At 40.5% G+C, this 22,469-nt stretch overlaps 1 protein-coding gene across 6 annotated transcripts in view; it reads right to left on the bottom strand.

Annotated features, from left to right (window-relative positions):
* The window catches only part of LOC110988792 (uncharacterized), a 56,687-nt gene that overhangs the window by 21,156 nt on the left and 13,062 nt on the right, over nt 1–22,469 (bottom strand). For 5 of the 6 annotated variants that reach the window (XM_087136253.1, XM_087136252.1, XM_087136251.1 and 2 more), the window contains exons 12-32: nt 22,244–22,389; nt 21,014–21,287; nt 20,291–20,388; nt 19,632–19,730; nt 19,098–19,235; nt 17,752–17,866; nt 16,963–17,079; nt 14,043–14,243; nt 13,115–13,227; nt 12,471–12,561; nt 11,424–11,561; nt 10,504–10,650; nt 8,584–8,643; nt 7,528–7,682; nt 6,157–6,250; nt 4,668–4,813; nt 4,275–4,452; nt 3,462–3,559; nt 2,378–2,581; nt 1,622–1,843; nt 986–1,109 (exon numbers count right to left, since the gene is read on the bottom strand). In XM_087136253.1, the coding sequence (XP_086992379.1) occupies nt 986–1,109; nt 1,622–1,843; nt 2,378–2,581; nt 3,462–3,559; nt 4,275–4,452; nt 4,668–4,813; nt 6,157–6,250; nt 7,528–7,682; nt 8,584–8,643; nt 10,504–10,650; nt 11,424–11,561; nt 12,471–12,561; nt 13,115–13,227; nt 14,043–14,243; nt 16,963–17,079; nt 17,752–17,866; nt 19,098–19,235; nt 19,632–19,730; nt 20,291–20,388; nt 21,014–21,287; nt 22,244–22,389 (2,958 nt within the window). The remainder of the gene's footprint in view (nt 1–985; nt 1,110–1,621; nt 1,844–2,377; nt 2,582–3,461; nt 3,560–4,274; nt 4,453–4,667; nt 4,814–6,156; nt 6,251–7,527; nt 7,683–8,583; nt 8,644–10,503; nt 10,651–11,423; nt 11,562–12,470; nt 12,562–13,114; nt 13,228–14,042; nt 14,244–16,962; nt 17,080–17,751; nt 17,867–19,097; nt 19,236–19,631; nt 19,731–20,290; nt 20,389–21,013; nt 21,288–22,243; nt 22,390–22,469) is intronic. The other variant, XM_087136254.1, reaches the window with a different exon arrangement.

Here is a 22,469-nt window from a genome sequence, read left to right as displayed (position 1 = left end):
CTCAGTGCTTGTCCGAGAGCTTGCGAAAAAAAAAAACCTCACAAGCTTACTCGGGTGGGACTCGAACCCACGACCTCCTGCTTACTAGTGCAGATGTCTTAACCACTCGACCACCGAGCTTGCTGGAGTCGGCTGGCTGGTCTGAGTCAAATGAAGCAGCGGGTACCGCGAACTATTTTCAAGATGTATTTTTTTTGCGTTGGGGAGATGGTTCGCTATGATTTTAGTCAGTCAGAGCAATTCACTGCCTAACAAAAAGTCCAGTTGATATTCGAATAGTGTAGAATTTAGTAGGATTTAATAGTGTCACTAAAAAAAATTTACGATATGTCAAGGATCGATACTTGCTTCTGATGACGATGTAGCATGAAATGGCTCAAAATCGCTTTTAAAACACTTTTGCACCTTTAGCTTTATCATGTGTGTAATTACAAATGTCCACTGCAAATACAAATGTGGGGTATATCTTCATGAAAACCCCTACAAGAAATACAATGTATTTTCAACAATTTATGTTGCACTCTATGTTGGCAACACACTGTACAGCGTCTCCATGTGAGACTACGGCATGCACAAGTATTGAACACTGGCAACAGCTCTTCACCGCTGCCTCTTTTGATCCAAATTCAAAGCCGTACTTGCAGGAGACAGGACTAGATTATGGCTACTCCTGTCATGCACCACCCCATACTATCCTATATATTAACTACATGTAAATTGATACACTGACATAGCTGAGTGAACATACGTGCTGTAAAGTAGACTAATGAAAACTTATGGACTACTTGTGATCTGAGGCGTCGCAAAATTTGCCAATTGAAGAACTGTTCCAAGTGCAAAGGGCAAGCACAGTTCGGAGGAGATCATCACTTCCCTCTCAGGCTTCAACCCTCTTCACAGTGAATCTGTACCTATTTTACCAATTCATAGGCTTGTGCTGCTGTTAAATATCCATGAGCAGATATTTCGTTTTAGTGATAACTACCTCTTGTGGATCCGTGGGATTGTCCAGGTGGTTGACCTGTTTCTGGATTTCTCTGAGCTCTGCAGATATTCCTTCTGTGCCACCCCAGTCTGCTGTTACAAACTCTTGTTTACCAGACCCAAGCCTGTACAAAAAAGAGCAGTTAAAACCTTCCTTTTTATTTCATTGAAGGGAGCTAATCATCCTTAGCTGTGTCTGCAAAGAGGAATTATAAAGGATGTGGCTAAATTGTGGTTGGGCCAAAGGCATGTATACATGGCACCTGAAGCAGCCACAAGATAACCCATATCTGACCACAGAACATGGTCACAGATCTAAATATTTCCTTTAATGGAGGAAGGAAAACCTGAAAACCCAGAGAAAAGCCCAAGTGGCACAGGAGAGCATCAGCTGACAACCTTACTCACTTGTGACCTGAGTGGGGAGTTGATACCAGAACCATTTGGGAGAGGGATGAGTGCCAGTGGTTAGAATTAAGAGGCAACACAAAGTTTGAACTAAAACGCCAAACACTGCATTAATGTGACTTAACGATCGTTCAGAATTTGCAAACGTTTTTCAAAACCACCTTGTCAAAATTTTTGCTAGAAGACAAAAGATTCTATCATTCCTGCAAAGATGGAGTTTTTCCTTCACCTGGCATTGGAGCTTCCAAGCTTGGAGTGAGCACAAAGGTACTGCAGTATGTCATGCAATGAGGCAACGATTCGCAGGCTCTGGGAGAGCGCCCTCGCACAAGTGTCTTCATCCAAGGTTTTAAACATGTGCAGGACCTCCGTGTGGTGGGGGAGGAACCATAAGTTCAAGAGGGTAGAGCCATCGGAGGACAAGAGACGTCTTGGTCGCTTCTTGAGGTCCCTGTTGCAGGATGGCCCACATTATGAAAAGTGAAGAACTTTTTTTAAGTCTTGTCCAAAGATTTGATTCTGAGTCCATATTGACCTCATGTCCTACAGTCCTTTTTCCGATTTCCCCTTTATCCAAATGAGTAATCCTAATTCTACAGGATTAAAATTGTTTCCAAAAGTCATTGAATAGTACGCCTGGGAAACTAATTAATAAACCTTTTAATGAATGTCCAGTTAATGTTAGAAAATGATAATGAATGAAATGACTATTTAAACTTTGTTTATAAATACAGTGATAAAAACTGTGATTAGTAACTGTGATTGTTCAAAGCCATGATGTTTCAAAGCTTCAATATTATTTGTGAAATTTCAGTGCAAGACCAGTGTACAGCTACTCAGCAATTGTGGTGAAAAAACTTATCATATGTATCAAACACATCTTTTTTGTGGAAAATCAAAGCTCTTTTTTTCTGGTTATTGCAAGTGTTTCATATCGATACAATTGTGTTAAAGTAAATGCTGGACAACTTTGCAGTTCACCTACCTCGGGTTGGTGACTAGCCCCTTCTTGTCATCCATGGCCGTCTTTTTCTCGTTGGGCAGGCCCACCACGAAGCATCCATTGCGGATACTAGGGAAGTTCTCCAGCAGGAAGAGGATACTGTTCAGGTAAGCGATGAGCTGCCCTCGCAGGGAGTACTGGGTCATGCGACGCATGAACCGCCGACAGAAATCCACTATCAGGCCCCTGGGGGGCGTGTGGGGGGAAGATAAAGAAATTCCCTAAATTGTTTGCCTCTTAATTAACCTATTATTAATAATTTTTTCCACAGGCTGCACATGTGCAATGGGGTTTTACATATATCCCTCAAATATCAGGAACTCTTTGTGTTAACAGCTAAAATTGTTTTGTTTGCAATGCTCACTTTGGAGGTCAAAAATTAACTGATTAATTTTTTCAAAACTTACAGTAAGTGTTGTCCCTAAATTTGGAATTCTGTGACTCGAAGTGATCTGACTATGCCAAGTGCTGGGATACCCATACCTCACACAAAGTTGCTGTATCACAGATCATGCTTTATTTACAGCACATGTTCTTATGGGAGCTAAACAGAGATGAAGGATTTGTAGCTCCATATTAAAAAATATTTGTATACAAATCATGATGTAATCTGTACATGGGCCTATATATCAGACCTCCAGGGAGAACATACTATTGACAACTGGTAAAATAGAACAAAATAAATAAACCAGCATATCACCGCACACCTGCTTTAGGGGCTGTCCACAATTTTCATTATTTCCAAGAGCGTACAAACTGTAGAGGAGGAGGGAGTTAAAGACCTCGTGCACGCATTTCTGAATATGAAAAATGATGATCCTTCAATGAATCCATCAGCTCTCCATCCATCATCATTTTTTACCGGCTAATGTACACTTTGGAAGGGGAGGAGTGTAGTGAAAAGTCTATTTTTTGTACACTTATGAAAATGATGAGAATTATGGATAGCCCCTTAACATGCTTAATAGAGATCAGTTGTGGACCAAAGGAATTTACATGCCACTTTATTAACTTGGAGAATATGGAAGAACGAGTTTCCCCAGCAAAATCTGCCACAATGTTTTACCGTTTGAGTTTCTCCACTTCATCAGGGTTCTTCATGATAGTTCCTAAGTTGGCTTTCTTGGTCAGGTAAGTATTTAGCATCACGTCCCTTGAAGGGGTCTGCGTACAACAGAGAAGATAAATAAAATGGTCAGAGTGTGTACAACCTACATTTGATGGAGTGTGAGAATTCTTGACCTCTCCTGCATACTGAGAGAAAAACAATCAACTCCATCACACTCCAATCTGCTAAAAACACAACTGTCATTTAATTTCAATTAATCTAAAGCTAATTTTGTTAAATTTGGTTTTTTTGTTGTGATGACCATGTTGTCAAAATTTAACTTCACTTTTCTGCAGTGGGTTTTTCATTAAAGCTTCTTTAATTATTCTTTAATGTTTATTTTCTTAACCATTTTTGTACTTAACCATTATAAGTCTAAAAGGAGACAAAAGAAGCTGTACAATAAAATTTATTTCTTGCTTCTTCAGTCATGAGGAATATTATATTATTCACAAGTTCTATGGAAAAAAAGACCTACAGAAATCGTCAGACATACTATGAAGTGACCAATCTAGTGCACAAAGCCTTAGAAGCCTGATGCCTCACTTCAACTTGCATACTTATAAAGATTAGTCAGTTCGCTATATGACTGACCTAAAACCTCTGACAGAAATATCTAAAAGTCAACTCTTGACTTTAAAACTTTTGTCTTCCCCCTTTTGTCCTGACCCTCTGGGCGTCCCGTAGTTTTTTTTTCACACAACTCCTACTGCACCAACTGGTTTAATTACATCCTCCTGGTCAATTAAATAACTGGTTCCACTGAAATACCTTTTCCAGCTGCAAGGAAACAAAGGACTCCGGGGACCTCTTGTGGCTCTCCATTGAGGACTTGAGCTTGGCCGCAAAGATGACCGAGGTGGCAGTGGCCATGGGCGTGGCAGCATTCTGGCTGGCCAGGAGGACATTGGTGCGGTCACTGCCTGCATTCTGGGGAGACTTCATGCCACTGTGCAAATGGATAATAAGTTGAGGGGTATGATAAAAGTATATAACCTCCTGAGGTGACTAGTGACTTGGCTTAAAACTAGATGGCTTGTAATGGACCTGTGATGGACTGCACAAAATTGTGATGGACTGAACTCCAATACTGTTGGTATTAACAGTTATGAATATTTATTTTATCCAAAATAGGATAGATGACTGACTATTGCTCTATCCTACCTTGTCTTGGGACCATTGTCTGGCCCGTCCTCCTTGAAGAAGGAGCAGACACTGCCCTGTTGAACGGCAGCCAAGAGGGCATTCTTGTGAACCACCTGAGCCATCAGGACGGCCTGTAGGTTCTCCAGGCTGCTACCTTTCATGAGCTGTCGGGCAGGAAAAATACACAGATGAGGATGAAGCTCATAGACAGTGTTTCAGCTACAGATGCAGAATTTACAAAAAAGAGGAAGGGGGCTGCAAAACATTACAAAAAAAGAAGATGGGTGCCCTAAACAGGGGTGAAACACAAACATTCGAGCAGGACAGACATTTTCTTATCAAGATGTAAATTTCTGTCTACTAAACACATGTAATTGAAACTCCAGTTGAGACAAGAGGAAACAGAAGAAGTATACCCAGTAAATAATGTGAACAAAGGGAAGGGTCTGCCTCTGGATGCAGTTTTGTGTGTTTTTGGACCGAGAAACCTGCAGACAGTTTGGTGTGACTACATCTACTGAGGGCATTTCTTATGTTGTTTTGGGTAGATAAATTCAATAAGTTACTCTAAAGAAAAACACTTTTTTATCATGATTTTATTGAAGTTAATTTTGCAATGAAAAAATTTTCATAGGCAAGCATTCCTCAAAAACTGTTTTGCATGGGGAGAAACCTTGTGTGTGTTGTTTTACCAAAGATCGTATAGCATTGCAAAGCAGCGCAAGATGGTGAACTTCACCGTGAATAGACGTAAAACGTTGTAATCGCATGGGCGCCATTTGAGCAAGCGATACGCCCGCGCAATGCACATTGCAGCCACATGCACCTGGTGTGCCTGCGCCCAAGCATTACTGTAAACTGTGCAGGCGTATCGCTTGCTCAAATGGTGCCCTTGGTAATTACATCTTTTGGAAAGAGTTATCCATCTTGCGCCTTCAGTGCTATACGATCTTTGCTTTTTACAAAAGTCCACAAAAGATCTTCACTAGCTGCCTCTTTTGTTCCCAGATCCATTCAAAAATAGCATGCCAAGTTACTCACAGTAGCAGTGTGCCAGTCACGTCATGTGCTACACAAATAGTGCACTTACAGTGCAAAGTATACAAGACAAATTTTCATTTGAATGTGTACAACTCCATGGTATCATGGTGCAGGGTATATGGCAACTCTCATCTCTCTCCCTTTAGTAGTTACTTGAGCATTTACTTGAAAGAGACCACTTTCCTATTGCTTTAACACCTCCTTTATGATCATTATGATGATCAAGATTTAGGATGGGATGGAGGTGGAAGGGGAAGCCCTAGTGAATGGTGTAATGAACATATGAAATGCGACCTGTGTGGGAACTATGGTTCACAGCACACACACTCTGCTTTGTACACAACACTATTAAAAAGGTAAACCCTATCTGCGAGTCGAAGACATGACAAAACTACATCCTATTTAATATGAATGTCTTTCAATTCCCTACATGTTAACAAGGTTTTAGTTACAGGAAGATCAATACCTTGAGAAAGCCGTCTTTAGTCCGGAAGCTAAGCTGACCCACATGCTTCTCATCCAACTCATGGATAGCCAGGAACAAACTTGACGGCACATATCTAAAAATATTTAATTTATTTTGTTAGACACTTTAATAAGTTTGACCAGAAAATAAAGCAACATGCCTCAACGTTTTAGTTAGGTTCACACCACTTCAACAGAAAGCAATGTCATGCAGCCTTCTGTTCTGATTCGCCAATTATGTCGAAACAAAGGAGGGGCAACAGAAAACAAGCATATACACTAAGGTTATACTGACCAAGTACTGTGGACGAGTAATAGTATTTGACAGCAACGCTTGTCACATGCAACCAACGAAAAATGCTTTGCAAACAGACTTTAATTTTAGTCAAATTTTACAAAGGTTTCAGGGTCCAATTTCACGAAAAGTGCAGTAAATTTGAACTATGCGTAAGCATTGCACCATAAATTTGTGTCGTAGCTGCGCAATACACTCGCGTTCAATTTCATGAAAAATTGGTTAGCGATGCCACATTTCAATAATATTGCATTTTTGGAAAATGACAATAACGGCTTTTATGAGGGCTGTTCTTTTCTACTATAACAAGAGTCATCAAGCAGTCACTTATCTACCTCTGCCAGCCATTTTGAAAAAGCTCACATCATTTCTTTATCAGAACCCGACAGGCATCTAGCAGTTCTCTCACAGCAAAACAAGTTTTTTGTTAGCCTCTAAAACAAAGTTGTACCTTTCTTATATAAGCCTTATTAAGTTCAGCAATGATGAAGCTTAACTGAACATGAACATCCTAGTCAAATTGTTCATTTTCACTTAGTTTGGTGCAACTTATGCCACTTAACATGACAGTGGAAGTTACACCATAATTTGTTGCATAAAGCGCGGACTTACACAGTGTCTAAGTTTTGTGAAATAGCTCTTAATTTGTTGTGCAACCTATGCAATAAAACGTGGCATACATGTAAGTGATGTTATGCCATTGCTTAAAGACTACATTTAGTCTAAACTATCAGACTCTTTTCTGTAAACAAAGGTTCAAACACCTCACAGTGTTCAGTTTCACAGCTTTTACTAGAACTGAACCATTTTATTTAAACATACCTTCTGGACTCAGTATTAAAAAGGACTCAACTCAAAGCTTAAATTGAGGATATACGGACTCCTCCACCTATAGTTTTGTAGAATCAAGTTTTCTTTATTTCGTCACAACCTCATGTCTCTACGGTATTTGCCATTTAAATACATTGAAAAAATGTACTTAACATATCACTTTTTCCCTTAGATCTCATTCTTGAGGGGATACTAGTTACAAGTATTTAATAGAAAAGAGAAATTTACTGTATCAGAAAATCTTACCTGTCAACATTTGTGTCGTCTTCGTGAAGTGCTGTGATGAAGAGTGGAGGGGGCTGGTCAGCGTTCTCCTTGTGGGAGGCAAATTCAAACTGGACACATCGCAAGAACAGATGGCACAGGTCAAAGCCCATGTCAGCAGCCTGGTCCTTGTAAAGCTGGGTGGGAACAGAAAATGGACACATCAAGGAAGAATCCAATCGCTGTGTACTTTTGTATTTTTGTATTCGATCTCAATCCATTTCATTAAAAGTGCACACATGAGGCTCTCTGACAACGTGTCGGGAAGGCATGATCTTGAGGACCAACCCTTGAACACAAAAAGTATGATCAATTGAAAGCAATATCAGACAGTGAAGTGCAAATTTTCATGAAATATTGAGTGTGTGTATTGAGTTTCCAATGACAAACAATGAGGTGGGCCTACTCTTTCACTAATGTTTCCTACGTTCTGAAGTGTGAAACTTTTCCCAGGCATGCTCAGAATGAGCCTGATGAATCAAACATTACCATTTTGAGTCGATTACATGAATAGTAAAGGAGGTAATTAGCTTTACATTAAGAAATCATAGACCTATCCAGGATATTTGTTGCACTCTGGTGTTAACACTTTTTGTAAACAATTTCACTGGGTTATTGTAAGTTGCAGCAGCCTTAAATGCACTGTCACAAACTAAAAAGAGGTTCAAATCTTTTATTTCTTCAGTTATTTACAAGCATTATTTCATTTCTCTGTATGGCATTTGGAAATAAAAAAATTGTAAAAACCGGCAAATACAAACTATAAGTGAGCTCTTCCCCGTGTGCAGCACTCTGTATATGCACTGTACAATACCACACATTTTAGTGTCACACATTCAGTCCCACATAGATTATACCAGTTCAAGCTTTTGCAACAGTTAATGGTTAAACATGGCTGACACAGTTGACATGCATGCATGGTTTGTGTGCATGATCATAGTGCCCACTCCTTGGCTCTTCCAAAATTTCACACAATGTCCTTCACATTTGTTGCATAGAACAAAGAGCCTAATAATAGCAGCAGTAATGTGCAAATACCTTGGAGAGCAGCTCTGTTTCATTAGCTGTTTCAATCAGCCTGTGTCTCAATGTGATTGTCTGCAAATGAGAAAAAAAGTGCCGAAGAGAATACATTAACAGTTGATGCAATGTGTACATGCACAAGGTGCAGATTGCTACTAGTCCAGTACCAAGTCAAGTATTGGAAGTATAGAACATGAAGGAATTTATAGCACTTTACAAGGACTGATCAAAAACATCTTTACATTAGTCAGCAAACTCTCTCACCAGATGTAATGAACAGAGGCACTGTCCTGCAAGGCTTATGTAGTGTAGATGTGGTTCAAAGTAAAGCTGTTGTTCCATAGATAATTTAAATCATAGACTGTCTTTAAATAACAAGAACCATGGCCTTGTGTCACAGTACACAACTCCTGATCTTAGCTTCTCTTTAAAAAGGCATGATTTGTTAACCCTTGTAAGAAGATGCCTCTTTTCTTTGAAATAGTGTCTTCACGATGAATGCTAATGCAAAGACACTTTTACGGCCATGTCATCTATCCAACTTTTTTTTCTATCCAACAATGTAGCAAACTACTTTTACTTCAACATGCTTCTTGCAAATGTTCCAAATGTTTAGTAACATCTTTTCTAAGCCAAATTTCAGTGAAGTTTATTTTGCTAGTTGCTGTCTAATGGCACCATCCTTAAACATGCAGAGAATTTCAAGCTATGTTTATTCTGTGAGATTCCCAAGAACATTTTTATTTGAATGGAACAAAAAACTGTGTCAGGTGCACAAAAAGGTATTTAATGAAGATATTTCCATTTCGTCCCGAGATGCAATATTCAGCCATTGTGAACTCATCCTTATCTGAACAAATATTTTCCATTTTTAACCTGAGGGGGGAGATAAAATGGCCTGGGGCAGAAGTAGCTTGCTCATGAACTTTGAGACATCCATTTTGAATTAGGTGTTCCCCATATCCACTTTATTTAATGAACATTCTGAAATGGGAAAAAGCCTATTTGTGCCTCACAAGAAAAACACATTTATTTGGGTAGTGTCAAGGGTGACAAGACCTTTTATCCACAACATGGAACTACCCATCCAAGCACAAGGATGGTATACTCCATTATCTAACCCTTTTGCACCATCTTCATTCCCATGTTTCAGAAAGTTTTACAGGGAAAATTAAAACCTCCTTCAGAATGAAGATGGGAGACTTATGCATCAAGCCAATAGACACAGGACATGACCAACAGCTAGCCTCCCCCACTTTTTGCGGGTCTTATGATTGGGTGGTGCTCAATGGATCGACCTATTAACTCTGAGCCACAATGCCAAAATAAGGGTTACTTTTTCTCCATGTGGAGAAAATTATCACCACATCAGTTCCTGGAGCTCCCGGTCATGCCTGAACCTGTACAACTGTTTTATGGTAGCCAATACATCCCCCAGGTCCCCTCTCTGACTACATTTCATTATGCTGCTGTGGAAGTACATTTGTAGCCACGTCCCCAAAAGAACTCTGAGCAGCATTGTGGATGTTTTTTACTACCAGGTTATTTCCTGGTCATACATGTATGGGTATCTTGGGGTTACTGATCTTTCAACACTCCTTACTCTGCAGTGGTTGGGGTCTGGCCATATGGGAGAGCCTACAGGCTTGTGGTGTATGCCTGGGGTGAGGCTTACATGAATCTTTGCCAAGTTGGCTGACTGGAAAAAATGACCGTATTTGGTGATATGGTGAAAATTTCATCACCACTCCGTTGACACCAGGACTGATGCCCGATGGTCCAAAAGCTGCCCCCTCCCCCACTTTTAAAATTGTTCCGCTGCTGCTGCCCCCCACTGTGACTAGCTAACTGAGCTGACCTTGAACAAATCACATCTCATACAAACACAACAGCATATCAACAGTTAATAAAAATAGTTTGACTTATAAACTTCACCTCAAGAAGTCTTGACCATATCTTTAGCAAATCGGCTTTCCTCTCTTTTGGTGTCCTCCTTCCAGCCGCAGCATCGAGAGAAGCCATCACTGATTGGGCAATCTCACACATGAAGGTTGGGTCCTCAGCATAGACCTCAGAAAACAGCTATTTGTGGAAAATGACAGTCTCACAGACTTTAGAGCATAACACACTTGTAAAAGTAAACTATTACGGAGAAAAGCTCCCAAAAGTACTTGATGAAGTATTTTTGAATACTTTTGTCAAATAAAAGAAATGGTTTACAAAACTGCAATAGTCTAAATAGATCACTTCACTGTTTGAAGTTTACCTCTGAGCATTTATCAATGTCCATGTTCTCTCACTTTGTTAACACTTCATTAGTTTAATATTTGGCAGTAAAGAGTTGGTGCTGGAAATGTGATCGATTTAAATATTGACACGACCCCACTGATGTGCAATTACTGGTGTCTGTTGCACTCTGCATCATACATGAACACCCAAGCACACACCTATTGTCATGTATCCCTCCCTCATTCATATATGAACCAGATATGCACAGTGGGCACTGAACCTAGGGGCTACAAAAAATTCAGAGACCTAAGAAAATTTGAGGGCCCACAAAATACCACAGTGTGCCAAAAACATCAGCACCATATCTACAGGTTTTAGATTCTCTCTCTGAATTTTCCATTTTGTAAAAGTATCAACTAGCTAGAAGGTCCTACATAAACTTAGCACAGCTCAGCTGCATTTAACGTAGGGCTCCAACAAAACAAACTCTGTCTTGGTGCCTAGCTGGAAAAGTAGGACCTACAAAACACTGGTGCCTAGGGCCTACTATGGCAACCTTAATCCAGCCCTATTTAAAGAGCCCACAGGACAAGACATGAGTCATCAAATGAACTCCTGCTCCTTACATCTCGCTGTATCTGATTGGAGAAGGTGCTCCCCACAGGCTGCAGGTGCTCCCATTCCCTCTGCGCAATCTCCAGTATTTTCTTTTCAATCAGAATGCTCTCAGTAACAGAGCGGGGCTGATGCGCATGCACCAATTCCTGAAAGTACAGAGGGGATTTTTTTGTCAGGGGCTAAAATGGAAGTCTCACCTTATGACCTTATACAAACATGCCTTTTGCTTTACAAGATGGGGGGTGACTTTAAACCTTTACATCTCATTCGTAGTGTTTCTAGCATCTCTCACAAAAATCAGTTTGCATAGTGTTAGCTGGGTTCAAACATTTCCTGAAGAGGAAGTTCGGAAAAGTACTTGTGAAATTTCGACAACATTTTGTATTCAAGAAGTACATCTGTAGTGTATTTAAAATCAGTTATCACTTAAATGAAGTAGAACTAGATCAAAAGGCCTTGTAAAGCAAATACAGACTGCTTTACCTCATGGTGCAGTAAAAAATTAAAATGCTAGTGCATCACTTCAGGTTAGTGTTTCTACATCACTCATCAAGACAGTCAACGTTTGTATAATACATCACTACATGACCTTGAATTCAATCGTTAAGTCAAACCTTTGACATACAAGTTATTTTTGAAACTGAATGTAAAACAATTTGGACTCTGGGGAATGGCACACCTAGCATGCCTAGGATTTGTTGCATGTGTATGTGGGGGGAGGGGGGTCATGATCAGAATTTCTCTCAAAAAATAGCTTGGGATGCTTAAGCTCCCCCCTCCCCATTGCACCACAGGGGACAAGGAGGTACAGCTATATCAGAGGTAGTGGTTTCAGATGAAGGTGTACGTACATCGTACGTGTATTTTTCAGAAAATTAGAAAAAAGGATTATAAAAAAAGAAAAACCTGAGAGGCTCAACCCCCCTTAGTGCACCAAGGACTATGGAGGAATAAAAGGCTTGTACGGCAAAATATTTCAATTGAAGCTGGAGGTCTACTGTGACCCTCTCATCACTATCAGATCAAAATTGAAAACTTCCAGAGGTCAAGCTTACATTGAAAGCTTGAGTGAGAGCCTGTGGTACTCGGCTGGCCAGTGCAAGGCTTGGGTGGAATTCCAATAGGTACACACACTGCAAAGCAGACCTGGCAATAGGAAAAAACACATAGAAAAACCATGGGAACAGGCTTGGATAAAGTGCGCATTGGTATGGGTTCACGGTAGCTGGCATGCAGAAATCTAAAGATTATGTTTAGCCATACACTGAGGCAGAAAGCAGGTTCATGCCATATTCTTTGTGAGCCAACAAATTCCCCATGAGTTTTAACGCGTTTTCAGCAATTTCTGCAAGTGAGAGGTACATGTACACTTGCCCTCATGCTTCAGCAGTATCCATTTGTTATCAAACACAACAAGGGTCTGACTAGAGTGTGAAAGCTGGATGTGTGAGATAACCCATTTCAGCTGACAACAAGCCAGTGGATGTAGTAAATACTGCTCTAGTGCAATGCTCCAAGGTAGGGAAGGCTTTTATGGTTAGAAATCTCATAACGAGATCATCCAGTTCATTTCCAAATTCAAGATTTCCAGCTGAAAATACACTCATGTGAGGCTTTTTCATTGTGGTGACAAGAGGCAGGCAAACTCTGCATGAACAAGTAAAAATAACAGATCTTTGACTTGACGAAGTAAGACTACCTGCTGATGTTGATGGACACCGGCTGCTTTGGAATGATGCGGAACGGCTTCCCAATCTGATGCTCCTCACCATCTCGGCAAACTTTCTGGATGTACTCCCGCTGGTCGCTAATCTGTTCAGGAATCAAAGAACAGATAAGAGATAGAGGGGGAAAAATGCAACACCACTGATGGCATGACGGGCATGTGGAGGGAGTCTGGGCATTTAGTCCATTAAGGGTGACTTTATTAATTATGACAGCAGGGCTGGAAAGTTTCCTGTTTGGCTTATAAAGGAAAAAAAAGTGGCAAAGACGAGTGTGTAAAGCTGGCTCTGAAACATACTCTCACAGCTAGTAATGAAGGGACTGGAGGTAGTGGCATGGTAATGTTAGTGTCATAAACTAAGTACACATACTACCATTAGAAACTTTCAAAGGTGGGAGAGGGCTGGGCCAGGGTGCAGGCAAATATGCCGGGAGGGATTGGGCCAGGGCTGGAAGCAGGCTGAAGGTAGGACGCCCAGAAACATTATGGAATTCATAGTCCCTATGTTATGCTAGATTATGCCTGACCAATGTTGTGGTAATGCCACAGGGAGAACATGTTTGCGTCACTAAAAAGTTACATTTGACCCAAAACGTGTCACAGCGTCCGGATGCCTTAGGCCAACTTTATGGGATTTATAAGAATTTAGCATTTCCTCTCTACAACTTGTGGAACTAACAAGGTGACTGGGTTTTGGGATTTGTATATCATCCCCCACTTGTACACTTGAATCTACACCACTGAATGGAACATTTTCAACAGGAGAGAAAATTACAAATTTCCACCCAAATAAGCCATATTAAAGGATGTACAATCTTTCAAGACATGTATACTCAGAACACATTCCTGGGGAATCTGGACAGCCAAATGTACATGTAATTAGAAATGGAAGCCACCATACCTGCTGATCCAGCACGGACTTGATGAGAGCGCAGTGAAGTCTCAGGCAGTGGCACTCAGCCCGATAGGTGCGTACAAAATACTCGGCCTTCAGGTCAAAGCGAGGCCGTTGGTAGGTTATGTTGGTGATGACCTGGGCCAGAGAGCGCTTCTCGTGCATGTCAAAGACATGCTGGTAAGCCTCCAGGTATACATCCAGTAGCTAGAATTAAGTTAAGTCAGTAACTACACTTAACCACACCTCAGTAATTTACATCACATAAGCCTATGAGGTTAATCTTGTCGACCCCGTCAGAGTATGATATTACTAAAATTATAAACCCTGAAGGGCCTTTTCGTAGTTGAGATTTGTGGTTTTCATCCCATTGTAGGTTGTGGCCCCCGTACCCTTTACGAGCAAATCTGTTGGTTTTATTTTAATCTGAAAGGGGTTCACTGATGTTTTGGTAATATACAGTGTGTTTTAAAAAAAGGAAACCGAGATTAATTTTTTACTATCTTGAACATGGTTAAATATTTTGGACACTGGCAACAACCAATGATGTCCTCTTTCTTATGACACCAAGAAATCCAATTTACTGTCACAGATGACTGAGCATAGAGCAGTTCAATCAACCATGTCGGAACTGGTCTTGCATCGGATAGATGTTTTGGTAAAGAACCTTATGTGCCCAGTGCAGGGCTTTTGTTGGGCGTCCAAATTATGCAATCCCAACATGTTATTTCATTGCACAAAGCTTAAAAGGTGGAAAGGTTGTTCATTTTCTCAGACCAGCAAAATGCAGCTTACAACTGAGTAGTGTGTGTTTGCGGTAACAGAGTGGTTGTGGACTGGAAGCCTCCAGCAAGTAGCAGACCTATTTGGTGAGCATTTTCCTGACCATGCCATTCCCGCCAAGTCGACAATTTTGAAAAACATCCGAAAGTACCAAAGGGAGAATCTCAACAAGGACCGCTCAAGCCGACGAAGAGCGGCAAGATCAGATGCAAACATCAGGGCTGTCTGTGAGTTGCTACAAAAAGACCTGCTCGTGTCTGCCAGGAGAAATGGGCTAGGAATTTCGCTGTCATCTTTCCACAAGATTGTTTGATTGGACATCCAATGGTACCCTTACAAGACGCACAGGCAACACAAACTCCTTGATGCAGGTCAACCCAGACGACTAAGATTTTGCTAGTGGTCCCTTGACCAGCATCCAAGATTCTTAGAGCACCTTGTGATTGGGGAGGAAGCATTGTTTTTCATGAATGGCCCAATGCATACCCCATCCAACTTCAGTTTTGATGTGAAAATGAGCCGATAAAAGATTTCTCTTTGGATAGGTCTTTGTGGGGATAGTACCATCATTGGACATTGTTTTTTTTTTGATGGCCATCTCAATAGTGCAGCTACTTTGAGATTATCAACGACGAAATTGTGCTGTAGTTACAGCAACACTTTGAACACCACAGTGGATTGTTTTGCCATTTATGGTGGGCCCAGGATGGAGCTCCAGCTCATCGTCGGATCATCATGAGGAAAAGACTACGAGAGTTGTTCAACATGAGAATAATTGCAATCAACCATGAGATCGAGTGGCCACCAAAGTCCCCTGAGCTCACCCCCCGTGATTTCTTTTTGTTGGGACATCTTAAGAACCAAGTTTACAAGTCGTCACCCCAAGATATCAATGAAATACGGGCCAGAATCATCACTGCAGTTGAGACCTTAAGAGGACAGAAAGATGTAATCAGGAATTCAATGAGAGTGATAAGAACCAGAGCTGAATTTTGTGTTGAAAGGAATGGGGGTATGTCAAAAAACAATGGGGTTACATCGAGACAGGCATAAGCACCCTAATGTTAAATAACTGAATACAAATTTTATTAGACACACTAATCTTTCTTCTGTTTTTTTAGGTATGAAAATTGTCAGAGTTAGGCTTCGGAGAATCTGGTGCAAGACCAGTTCTGGTGTCGTTGATTGAGCTGCCTTGTGCTCAGTCATCTGTGACAGTAAATTAGATTTGTTACACTCATAAGAAAGAGGACATCATAAAACCCTTGATGATGGGAATTTCTTCCCGAAAGCCGACTCCAAGAATTCCAGCCTCGCTTGGCCACAAAGGCCACCTGCCAAACCACAGATGCTCGGTTTGTAGCCCTGCTTGCTCTGCACGCTTTGAATTACACAGCAAAAAGGCATGCGGCTCTACTCTCGTAGTCTTTTCCTCATGATGATCCGACGATCCGACATAGTGAGGACTATTGTGAAGCTGGTGATTATGATGCTAATTCGCTCTTTTCATTTCTGGGCTACGCACAAAGACCAATTATCATATATACAAGAGCCAGGATCTGCGTCCTTTCACTGTGTTCGTTCAAGCGTTGGCCGAGAATAGTAGCTGAAAAGCAAGCTGAGGATCTCAATTTTTAAGGCGGCTCTATCCGCATCCCAGCGCGAAGGGGTTAATAAATGGTGGTTGCCAATTTCCAAATTATTTAGCCACGTCCAAGAAATGAAGAAATTAATCTCGGTTTCATTTACTGTAAACACACTGTATAATTCACACCATGTGTCAGTGAATGCATTTTTAAGGAACAACCTGTCCACGTGTGAACATAAACATCGTATGTAGGTTTTCTTGAACCTTTTCTTTTGTTCTGCACTGGCTATATGATCACTTTGAAGATGGAAATTATTGGTAAAAATATGCCTTGCTCATACTTTTTGGTTCATTTCACTTTAGGGCACCCTCTTTTGCACATATTGGGTTCTCCACTTTTTTCAAATGCAGTATCTGCCACTGGCAGGACAACTTCTTGAGGACCTCACAGGCAAAATACATACATACATGTAAGTAATGTTAAATATCAAACAAAATAATACTGATGAATGGCTTCTAACTGATTACTGTCCCATGTCTAAAGCTAATTCTCACCTGTCTCTTATTCTCAAGGAAGGCTGCCTCGTTGGACCACAAGTCAAGCAGGACAGCAAAGCGATCCACCTGCTGGTGACCATAGCTGGGCAGGTCCATGTCGCTGGCAGCCTGTGACTAATTCAGCAAAAGGAACTAACAATCTTCTGCAAAGTTGGGCTACGGTATGATTATTTATGCCATGGGGTCCCATGGAAAGTTCTCCAGATGAACACAAATATCATTGGATCATATTAAATCTAATCTACATGTATTGACACAACTAAAAAAGACGCACACTTATTTCCACAGCGGTATACAACAAAACTATGTAAAACAAGTATATACCTAATATAAAATCAAATTCTTTGGCAAGACTGTATAGGGCAAAGTTGCAAGAAATATGAAGCAACAGCACAATGTTTCCACAATGTTTTACAAATGCCAAACCTTTTCTTCCTAAGCTAGGCGGACAGACAAAAAGACAAATAGCTATATGGACACGGCTCATAGAAATAGTTTCCTTAATGAAACAGATTACAGTTATTAAGAACTTTCTGACACATTCAGACTTCTTCAGTATGCAATAACACATCAGCCCAGAATACTACACTGTGTTGACCACCTATAGGGTCGCAAGTGCACATCTGAGACCAAAGAAATACCATCTCGTGGTCAAAAGAGAGAAAGAAAATGGAACAATGTAACTTTGTGATGTACATCAAATTTATCTATGATAAATCTTTCACCTCCTGGCATATTAAGTTTAAACTTCTTTTTTAGGCTTTTCAAAATGCCAGTTTTTCTTACCTGTTTCCTTCGACCCTGGGAACTAGATTTACTTAGCCCGATCTTGCCAAATCTGTTTTCTCGATCTCTCTCTATGAAGCAAGTAGCAACCAGTAGCAGGTCTTTCTCCAGTTGCCTACAACAAAGAACAAGGAATATAAAGGAGACACCCTTCAGGATTTTGTTAGCTGCCAGAATGTGTACTCAAATGGGCTCTGAATTACAAAGGACATTTTATGGCCTTAGGAAGTCAACTCTCCTCCTAGCCAAGTTAAAGGGACCAGAAAAGTTACTTTGTTATAACCAGGTCTCTGTTATAAACGGTGAGGAAAAGCAAAGAAAACACAAGAATTCAAGAAATTTGGGATTCTAATAAATTTGCTCTTTACAATAGTATTTTGTTATAACAGTATTCATGGTAACCAGAGTTGACTGTACGTGCATAGCCAAAGATTCTGCATTTTAATTGTCTGAGAGCCAAGTAACATGGTATTTCCTATTTTTGCTGTCTTGCTGGGAGCTGCCCAGAAGTACTATAAAACCCATAGCAACCAAAAATATATACACAGCAACTGATACTGGATACAAATGATTGTACAGTGTAGGTACTCTTGTTGCGTATATTTCCAGGTGCTCGTGACTTTTGTGAGGAGGTGCTTGGGAAACGTTCTGATGAAGTTAAACAGAATAATTTGGTATTCAAATATAGAGGTACATTTTAATTGCATTTTTATTGAATTAGTCAGATGTTGCTTAAAGCACGCAGAAACTGTGCAAAAGATGTTTTAATACAAATACTGCTTTATCTCATGGTGTAATAAAACTAGTTTCCTTCAGCAATCCATGGAACATGCTATTACTTTGTGAAATAAAACAGTAAACATTAAAGACCAACTTGTCTCATAACTGTGTATTACAAATATGCTCAGACTATTGAAACAACCGGTCATTTGTGCTCTGTGCTGCATGCATACACTAAGTCTCTGTGTCTGAGAATTCAGTGGGTGCATAGCCTGCTCTCCTTACTGGTTTTCATGAGTTACCTACATGGTGCCATCTAAAGGTAAACTGTGCATAAGTTTCATAAACCATCATGTCATAGTGGCAATCAATGTCAGTTCTCACAGTAGTCCCACACAGTGCTGTCTGCAGGTATCTTCACAGGTTATGTAGACAAACTTGTCAAGCAAAACAGCCAGTCCAACCTCTAACATATCCTCCATATTTAGAGGGTACATCTTACATTCCCTCTTAACCCACCTTACGACTGATGTGTATGCAGTGTTGGTGATAGTGCACTGCAGTAGCTTTCAAAGTCATAAGACCACAACATTTAGTTCTGAAGTGGCGTGGAACACTGAACTTACTTGAAGTCCTCCATTGCCGCTTGGTAGATAACATAGTACCCTCGTTGATCCTGGACATGCACTCGGCCTTCATCCAGAGAGTAGAAGTCATCATGGTTCTCCACCTCTGAAAACTCTAGGAATTCAGACTCACCCAGCCTGAATTTGGTAATTACAAATGAACAATTATCACACAAATAAGAATTCGTTCCAAACAAAACATTTTCCCAAGAAGGAAATTTCCAAATACTCTGTGGCATAGCCTGTTGAATATCACTCCAAAATATGATACTGGAAATCCTTAATGAGGGAGTATGTCTCCACTAATACAAATAAATGCCGAACTAAACTTTCCCTCACATTAAACCTCCAAATAGACTCTTTGACCAACATGACATCATATGAATTTTCTTCAATTAGAATAGCATCTGAGTAGCAAACTTACAAATGTCTCAACCATGTCAATATATTACTTGTCATTCAACAGTTGATGCGTATTTTCAATTTTTGTTTTGAAACACTGTTACCGACATTTGTTTTTGAGGACAGACTTACCTGAATTCAGAAGGTGTGTAATGCAGGTAGCCATGACTACCAAGTCCACCTCCCCCTCCTAGCCCACCATCATTCACACCCTGTTTGTGGTTCTGCTTACTGCAGAGACAGACCAAAAATTCAAACAATCACTCTCAAGCAAAATATCTGATACACTTGGTCAAAGTGATGCGTGATGCCTTTAGCCAAGGCCAAAAGACAGTGCAACAGTGGATTAATCACATAAGATTTTGTGATTTTTAATCAACCAAATTATCTTGCACACAGTGTCAATATCAAGTTCTGTCAACGGAGACAACTGGCTCTCTATCCATAAAATGTACAGTGTGTGTAAATTAGTACAGAATGCTGTATATGATGTGAATGCAATGCATTACAATCACAAATGTTCACTTCTATTATTTGCCATTTTACTTCCTTGAAAAAATTGCCAAGCAACCATATCTGACGGTGCAAAATCACCTGGCCTACTGATGGTTCTCTGAAATCTTCCATTTATTCCATTTTGTGCGTGGTGCAGTTTATAGAGCTGAGATCGAATTCCCTTTCCAAACCATTTTACTCAACAATTAAATATAAGCAACATAACAAGAAGTCAGTAAGGAAGTTAGGCTGTCGTATGAACAAAATTCAAATTTTAGAGAAAAATTAACTAATACCTGTTACGTTTTTGCTGCTTTCCTTCAAGTGAGAGCCCACCATCATTGATGGTGAGAGTGCGCTCCACTGAACGGAAGTAATTCAATATGCCTAAACACTAACACAGGAAAAAAAATTGATAAAGTAACAAATCTACCCATCCATGATTCTGAATTGAAATAAATCTTACTTGGACAGACACCTTTTATGACATTGGGGAGGATGAACTGTAAGTTTAAAGCAGGATAGTTCAACCAGTTTCACTTGAAGGATAGTTTGACCAATGTTAGTTGTCATAAATTTTGATACAGAACCCTGGGGACAGTTGGATTACTTGTTAATATTTCTTTAATTTCATAATGAGTAAAGAAGAAACATCAAGATGACAATAATCATGCAATATGGAAGAAACCAAGAAAGTTTCAAAATAAATTTACAATATGGAATATGGCTAAAACCAAAAAAGCAGTAAGATATCAATATATAATCTAAATGTTCCCTCCTAAGCTCTCTAAGGATTAAAATGAGTACTGATCTCTTTTCAGGGAGCACATTCCACAGTACTTAAATGGGGTGCAAAGGGGCACTGAAAGCCAATGAACAGCAGGCTTGTTCATAGGTTGTGAATAAATGTAATTCAAAATTTCATATGGGGGCCAAAGAGGACACCTGGGTCGACCCCCTCATCCCACTGGCACTTTAGCACTCTGCCACTCCATAGCATCGATTGAATTGTTACTTACAGTCCTCTGAAGGTCTCTGATCTTGAGGTGCCTGAGCTGCAGGAAGGCCAGGTAGCCCCCTTGAACCATTGCTGGGTCCTGCTGGCTGCTGTCGTCCTCCTCCAGGCCCAGCAGCTGCAGGGCGCTGGTGTAGTCGTACTCATCCGTCTCCTCCTTCCTGCGGCGCCGTGACGAGGCCAGCGCGCTGCCAGAGCGGGAGCCCGAGCTCAGATTGATATTGTCCACATCCTTCTCGTCAAAGTCAGTGATGGCGATGTCATCCGCTGGGCCACTGCTGTTTGATATGAAGCATGGCGTAAAGCCCATAAATCTGTGGGACCACCTTTATTTCTTAACCACTTCTTGCCGGGGAGCCCGGTCTCGGGCACTGTGTGTTTATACGCAGAGCTGGGGTGCCCGGTTAGGGACAAAAGAGCTGGTCCGTGTAACAAAAGACTGTACTCGGAACAAAGGACCTGCTGCTGGGAATTGCCATCATTTTTCGACTTCCATTTTTCTAAGGTAATCCAGCCCTGTTTTGAAACAGTATACTACTGTTTTGGGCATAGCGCACCCGCAGATTAGCACCACAGACAAAGGTGCTCCAGGGCCCCATTGATGAACACATGAATTTTTAAAGAATTTTGAAAATGGAAAATCTTGAAAAGGTCATACCATCTCATACCGCTCAAGAAAATTCCACCCGGCAGATAGTGGTTAAGCATGTAAGTCTGGGCTGGCCTAATTGGTGATCCCAATTGTTTCAAGAAAATAAATATTTATTTGAAAACAATGTGGCAAAACTGAACATTCTGTAAACAAGAAACTCTTTCTGGTTCAAATAGGCAATAGCACAGGAACATAAGGAAAATGTGAACATGGAGAAACATGAATGATGAATGAATTCTGTTAATTCGTTTTGAGTCTCATATTATGAAAATGAATAGAACTGCTAGACAAAAGACAATGTGGGTGACTATGAACACCAGGCTGGACAGTTTTGTCACAAGGGCATTTGTCTCACTTCCTGGGAATGCACACTGAAATCCTACAGCAGTAAATTGCTCAAGTTTGAAAAGAAAATGACAGTGAAACCAGTCTGATTTCTCTTCTGATTGATTTGATTGGAAAAATATTTCAGGAAAAACAGACATAGACACAAATTACAAATGAAATGACTTCAATTGACTGGCATCAGGGACTCAAACTAAGATACCGGTACTGCTTTGATTGCAGATTCATACAACCTACCTGCTATAAAGATCAGGGCTAGAGTATATCTGTCTCCACACATTCTTAGTATCCAGTGATGTCCGATGTGATGTGACCGAGACTGCCTGTACTGCGGGAGGGTCACGAACAGCAATAGCATGCTCCTTCAGGGCATCTTGAACTTTCTGCATCCAAAGGGAGAATTTTTGCAATCTGTCATCAATGCAATTCTCTTTCTAACAGTAAGAAAAAAAAAGCTGAGAGA

This window comes from Acanthaster planci, linkage group LG04, assembly GCF_054643075.1.
Source record: "Acanthaster planci isolate LZ-2023a linkage group LG04, COTS_SCS, whole genome shotgun sequence".
NCBI lineage: Eukaryota > Metazoa > Echinodermata > Asteroidea > Valvatida > Acanthasteridae > Acanthaster > Acanthaster planci.
This window is presented reverse-complemented; position numbering and strand designations above follow the sequence as displayed.